The 7,116-nt window shown below is 41.8% G+C and overlaps 1 protein-coding gene across 1 annotated transcript in view; it reads left to right on the top strand.

Moving 5' to 3' along the window:
* The first annotated feature begins 1,877 nt into the window (after positions 1-1,877).
* Positions 1,878-7,116, top strand: part of LOC121562366 (forkhead box protein O6-like) — a 38,850-nt gene continuing 33,611 nt past the window's right edge. Inside the window, 1 exon segment of the mRNA XM_045226160.1 lies at positions 1,878-3,929. Coding sequence (XP_045082095.1) covers positions 3,429-3,929 — 501 coding nt within the window. The 5' untranslated portion in view covers positions 1,878-3,428.

The following is a 7,116-nucleotide window of genomic DNA, read 5'->3' as shown; positions in this document are numbered from 1 at the left end:
AAAAAAAAGGGGGTTAAATATAGTGAAATTATAATTTCCTGATCTTCTTCTTATATACCTCAAAACAAACTTCCTTTTGATTAAATTTGTGTATCTGTTTTTCCATGTATGAATCTGTTATTCAATGCGGTTTATGAGCTAACAGCAGTAAGGCCAAATTCAATGTTTCATCAATTTAAAAAAATAGATATTTATTTGATACCTAAAAGTTTCAAAATGAAATGGCTAAATGATCCTTGGTATGACCATCTTAAAACAATTCCTTATGTTAGCTTAGTAGAACCCCCCCAAGTTTAGACTCTAGGGGGTTAACAAATAATTTAATATATTTTATGTTCAGAGGTTTTCCTCTATATTAGTAACATCATAATATGACTGTGTTTAAATGGATGTGGGATATCTATTGGTCATACCATGACACACTGACACATCCTTCCACCTCACGCATGTGCTAAATTTGACATGTACAATTTCACAACTGTGACTTTACTCATCACCACACGTCTGCATTTTGTAGGCATATTGTGCTACTTAAATGTACTTACTGTAGTAGGTGTGCTGGGTGGGGACTTGGTAGACAATCTCAGCTTGTACTTTAAATATATGTTTTTGTGGGTTGGGATCTTTGTGGCCACTTATATCACTCAAGGAATATGTGAGCGCTCATTGTTTTTTGTGTGTGCTGCCCAACGGGCTGTCAGTCCCTCAAGTAAACAATGCTATTCTATCCACCATCCAGTGGTGTCCTCAGAACAAGAGATTCTGCCAAAACCTTCAATCATGGGTAACATGATGTAGAACATTGACACCCACTTTTGCAGAACAAATAGATGCAATGTAAAGTAATTAACGTGTGTGTGTGTGTGTGTGTGTGTGTGTGTGTGTGTGTGTGTGTGTGTGTGTGTGTGTGTAGCAATGACTGTGGGTTGGTAGTATAGGCCTACCTATCTCATAACTGGTGTGTGCAGACATTCCGTAATGGCCACGATATTGCCCAACTACTCACCTGATCCTGGGTTGGTTACTTCACTAGGCAATGGGCAGCAAGCCAACTTGCAGTCTGCAGGTCCATCCCAAACAATTTCAAGATGGAAGATTACAGTTTATTCCTAACGAATGAAAAACATTTAAAAACAGCTTTTTAAAAGTCACTGCCCTAATCCTGAATCTATCCTGTATTCTACTGAACACTGTCTTAATGAGCAACCCATGTACAGTACATTAGATGTGTCCATGTGTGTAATAACTGTGGAATTGTAAAGCAAGTTTTATTTGTTTGGTGAAAAGTACAGTATGGGTCCGATATCTTGCTCAGCAATTGGGTATATGTTTTCCATTCCTGTGTGGTTGATAAATGCACTATGGGTTAGGCAGCCACCAATGTGTAGTTTAACTGTACTAGTTTTATGTAGTTTATAGGGCTAGTGTCTGTTTTTCAAAAACCACTGATCCATATGTTTTGAGTTACCCTGGTATTCATTCCCATTGTCTCTCGTATTTCTCTATTACCTTGACTGTTACATTTTGCAAGTCAGGATTACTCATGATGTAAATACCCCAAGTCTGTGATGACTCTTTTTGGTTTTGTTCACCCTTGACTACTACTGTCAATAAAATTATAAATTCTCAGTTCAAATAAAGCATACTAAATTGACTACAGTATTAATCTGAATTAACCCCTTATGTCATATAATCAGCCAATGGACAACGTGGTCTGAAACGCGGTAGCCAATCGTGTCTAAGCACCTGAGCAATGCGCCCGCCCAGCTGTCAATTTGACACGAGGAGGCGGCGCCATACAGTGAGGCGTGGGCGGAATCCCCTCGGTCAATGTAGCAATCTGGTAGTTACGCACACATGGGTCAAACAGGGGCTGCCACTGGGAGTCTGACATCCACAACAGTCCTGCCTGCTGTGTAGAAAGATACAGGCTGCTGTAACGCATCGAAATTTGGCAAATGCGATTTTAGAAAATTATGTGCTAAAATGTGTTAAGTCTACTTTTTTTTTTTTTTCCGGTGATGGAGGGAATAGAGCAGAGATAATTGAACAGCATATCGCCATAGCATTTTTTCCTCACTCATATCGGATTAGAATCTGGGGTTACCTAATCTCTGGTAATCTGAACTAAATCTATCTAATTGTGGTAGAAAACTACACTCCCGCTGTTCTGGTGCACCATCAGAGACGCTTTGCGCATCAGTGGGTCTTTTTGGACACCGCGCTGCCAAAAGGAGATTATCAACTGATCATAAAGACATTAAGAGAGGATATCTGCACCAAATTCTCTTAAGAGTGAATCTGAATTTCGGAGCGCGCATTAGGCTAATTGGAATCTGGAGACCAACGGTCGCATTAAAACGCGCAGCAGCCGCCTTTCCAGAGATTAAGAACATTTTACATATTTTTCATGTTTAAACATTTTTTTGCCATGGATATTTTTCTACCGCTTTATGATGGCGTTGATATGATATGTGTGAGAGTTCGGGCCAGGGTGTCTTACCTCTAAACATGTTCTGGGAGTAATGGTTTTATGCGCGCCATCCAATGGTAGCAATTATTCCACACCACAGCGCCAGCGCGTCATCATCAGTTCACATCTACGAAACGAGTTTTATTAAATGAGGACATGTGAGGGGATCTGAGAGTGAGAAAGGCAGATTGGAGATTAGATAGGCTACATGTTAGAAATACTAGAGTCGAGCAAGACGTGTGATTAGTTATTTTATCAAGTGGACAAGAACAGACTGATGCTGGACTGTGCACTGTCTGGAAGTGTGTCGCTTTTTTAAAAGACACATGCGACACGATTTTTTAAAAGTATCATTGCAATTGAATTCGGAATCGTTTGCGTGTGACTGTGAATGAACTTGCATTTGCCAGCCTATTCCGTGAAGACTGGAAGATTTAATAATTTACGGTAATCACACATCATCGCTTGTCTGTGCTGTCTGCACAATCCTGTTGATTTTACAATTATTTTTGTCTATGTTTTGGCGGATTCTTTCGACGGCTCTCTGCATCTCTATTCTCGTTATATGATATATCATCTGTTGCTGCAGCCGGATTAACAAACATTGATAACATGCATTTTGATTGACTCTAGTTGCTGGAGATGTAGGCAATCGTCAATTCATAATTTCCCAAATTTAACATGTTTTATTTCAGGTAAAATGGGAGAACGATTATTGTTACTATTATTGCTACTCTTATCGTTACATGCGGGTTGTGATAGCCTACTGCAGACGAGCCATTCAAAATCGTCCATCTCCACAGCAGCCGGCTTGTCTGAGATTTGATCGTTACCTTATATCCGCGTCACGAGACGGATTTCGGCTTGAAGTAGGCCTAGTATTGGAGACAATACGGGAATTGTGGAGGTATTGTATTTCTTTCTAACCCGGTTATTCCTTCCCAACTGAGGATAAATGTTGATGATGGAGGACGACGAATTGGTTCATCAGGTTGATATCGATTCGGATTTCGAGCCGCAAAGCCGGGCTCGCTCGTGCACTTGGCCACTGCCTTGTCCGGAGGATTTCCCCGAAGTACAGGAGGTCAATGGGGGTCTTCCACTGACCACCATCAAGGTGGAACCAGATGACAATCTAGCCGTTTCAGCGTGCAGAGCGGGGAGAATGGGTGGCACGCCGACGGAGCTGAAGCATCCAGCAGTCGCCCCGGCTCCCATCGGCGCGACGCACCCATGCTTGGCCGGCGCGGCACTTGATGTGACTGGACAATTGCGCAAAGCCAAATCCTCGCGGCGGAACGCATGGGGTAACCAGTCGTACGCGGACCTTATCACACGAGCCATTGAAAGCACCCCTGAAAAAAGACTCACGCTATCACAGGTCTACGATTGGATGGTCCGCTATGTTCCCTATTTCAAGGATAAGGGCGACAGTAATAGTTCAGCTGGATGGAAGGTAAGCGCATGTCTACAAAGGTTATAATTGGAAATACTTTATGTCGATATTAAACACACCAGAAGTGTCAGTCAAGACAACATTTTGTAGGCTATTCCTGGGCTATAGGCTACATTATTGCACATATACTGTATATTAAATTGCCACGTCACACTTTTGGATTCGTTACGCATGAATGGTGCCATGTAATTATCCCTCTCGTCAATGGCACTGATCAATGAATTACTGTAGCCTACTATTGACAGCACAATGGAATGCCTACCATTGACAGCACAATGGAATGGAGCTGGGTAGAGGTTGGAAAAGCACTGTCCATACCTTCATAATTCCATCTTTAGTTTGGCTACATGTATACAGTAAATGCTGATGAGTAACCGCCCCCTTTTCAAAGCCTATGATCATGAAAATGCACACATGGCATGCATTTTTATATTGGTTCCTTTGGTTTCTCTCTCCTCTCTCTCGCTCTCTAGCTCCCTTTTTTCTCTCTCACACTATCTGTGTGAGACAGAGAAATAGGCCCTAGACAGAGGCCAATAGAAATCAATTTTCACTACAAATATTCGTTGTAAACCTACTGTATACTCTCTTTTTAAGGTGTCATTTGAGAGACACTTGTAGCTGGTCAGCTGTCCATAGTGTAAAAACCCACTGGGCACACACTGGTTGAATCAATGTTGTTTCCACGTCATTTCAATGAAATTACATAGAACCAACATGGAATAGACGTTGAATTGACGTCTGTGCCCAGGGGGTAGGCTATTCAAAAGGTGCTTTTCTCCAGACGCGCGCACAAAGGCTACCGCCTGTCTCGCCAGCAGCCTAGAGCATCCTCTCCTGGATGTCTGCCTATTTTACTGTATCAGCCTCATTATTATACCGTCTCACTCATATCCCTGTTAACATTAACACAACCTAATGTTAAGAACATAAACATGTAATCCCAAAGTAACAAGGACAGTTAGAGGCACAAGTGTGGCTGTTGATCTTGTACCTCTCAGAGAGGAGATCTTGAGGGCGAGACATGATGAGGTCACAGGTGTGAGTGTTATAAACCCACACCCCAACACTTGTCCCTGTAGAAGAACCCTTTATGGTTCCAGGTAGAACCTTTTCACCCAACAAATAACACTTTTGGAATCCTTTCTTTCATAGAAACAAGGTTCCACATAAACATTTTGCATGAAAAAGTTTCCATGTAGAACCTTTGTCCCTGTATACCAGAAGAACCCTTTTAGAAACTTTGTGAAATTCACAGCAGTTTGAACTGTGTCGTGCATACAGTGGGATTGACTGTTGTATCCCCTCTCAGGTTTGCTGTCAATCTGCTGTCAGTCATTCCTGTTGGTTCCCTCTTGAGGCCTCCTGTAGCTCAGTTGGTAGAGCATGGCGCTTGCAACGCCAGGGTTGTGGGTTCGATTCCCACGGGGGGCCAGTATGAAAAATGTATGCACTCACTAACTGTAAGTCACTCTGGATAAGAGCGTCTGCTAAATGACTAAAATGTAAGAGGCTGTTTTGAAAGCTACTGTCATGGTCTCTTTTTCTGTCTGTGTGATCGCACCAAATAAAATAAAATAAAATGGTATTGGTCGTGTACACATATTTTGTAGGTGCAGCGAAGTGCTTGTGTTTCTAACTCCAACAGTGTAGTAATACCTAACAATACAAAACAATACACACAAATCCCCAAAAAGTTAGAAATATCAGGACGAGCAATGTCAGAGTCCAGAATATACACTGAGTATACAAAACATTAAGAACTGCTCTTTCCATGTAATAGACTGACCAGGTGAATCCAGGTGAAAGCTATGATCCGTTATTGATGTCACCTTTTTAAATCCACCTCAATCAGTATAGATGAAGGGGAGGGGACAGGTTAAAGAAGGATTTTTAAGCCTTGAGACAATTGAGACATGGATTGTGTATGTGTGCCATTCAGAGGGTGAATGGGCAACACAAAATATTTAAGTGCCTTTGAACGGGGTATGGTAGTAGTTATGGTAGCACCGGTTTGAGTGTGTCAAGAACTGCAATGCTGCGGGGTTTTTCATGCTCAACAGTTTCCTGTGTGTATCAATAATGGTCCACCACCCAAAGGACATCCAGCCAACTTCACACCACTGTGGGAAGCATTGGAGTCAACATGGGCCAGCATCCCTGTGGAACACTTTTGACACCTTGTAGAGTCCATGCCCTGACGAATTGAGGCTGTTCTGAGGGCAAAAGGGGGTGCAATCAATATTAGGATGGTGTTCCTAATGTTTGGTACACTCAGTGTATATGTATATGATGGTGTGTATAGACATTATGGACAGTATATGAATAGAAAAAGTGTGTACAACAGTAGTTATATAGGATAATCCTTGACTAGAATACAGTATATACATATGAACACAACCACTGTACATGTAGGCTTTGTTGTGACGGTTTTACCCTCACTTTTTAATGGTGATATCCTCCAAAACATATGAGAAAATCATCAGGAGTAGTTTGAGTGCTTACTACTTACTGTCAATAGACTGGTCAGACATGGTTAGTTCAGGGTATCACAAGGGGCATGTTTAGCAGGGCATAACGTCGTGGAGCGTTCAATGTTACGTACAACAAACATGCCTCTCTGACATTATTTTGTAGGATAAGTAATAATGTGGGCTCTATTCATGACATTGCAATGTTCAACAAAGCTAGCCTTGAACATGGCCCAAGAAGCAGCTTTGAAAGGACCACAGCTAGTAATCAACACCAGAACACGTAGACAGAGGATTCAGAACTATGCTAATACCACCCCATAAAAGAGAGAAAATCGCACAGATGTCAGTTCATCACCTACCAGGTATTCCATGCTTGGCAAGTGTCAATTTAGTCTTTCACAACCAGGCTCATAGTAATGACACAAACACTTTATTGGTGTACATGTGAGAAATGCTTGGAGGCCTGGGGTTTTAAGTGTTGCTTTGCCATTTAAATGCAACTTTGTCTTTATGATCTGTATGTTTCTCTGTGTGGATTTTGGTCGTCTTCACATAAACACCCGTTGTAGCCTATGTTTCTAAAAGAGACCTTGTGTGTGTCCCAATGGCAAAAGTAGTGCATTATATAGGGAGTAGGGTGCACTTAGGTAGTCACGAGTTGAGGAGTAAGTAGAGTTCAGTCCTTTAGTCTACTTAGCCTTAATCACCAAGCG

The sequence above is a fragment of the Coregonus clupeaformis genome, chromosome 17 (genome assembly GCF_020615455.1).
Source record: "Coregonus clupeaformis isolate EN_2021a chromosome 17, ASM2061545v1, whole genome shotgun sequence".
NCBI classification, from domain to species: domain Eukaryota; kingdom Metazoa; phylum Chordata; class Actinopteri; order Salmoniformes; family Salmonidae; genus Coregonus; species Coregonus clupeaformis.
The sequence above is the reverse complement of the archived record's forward strand: the minus strand, read 5'-3'. Positions and strand labels throughout refer to the sequence as shown.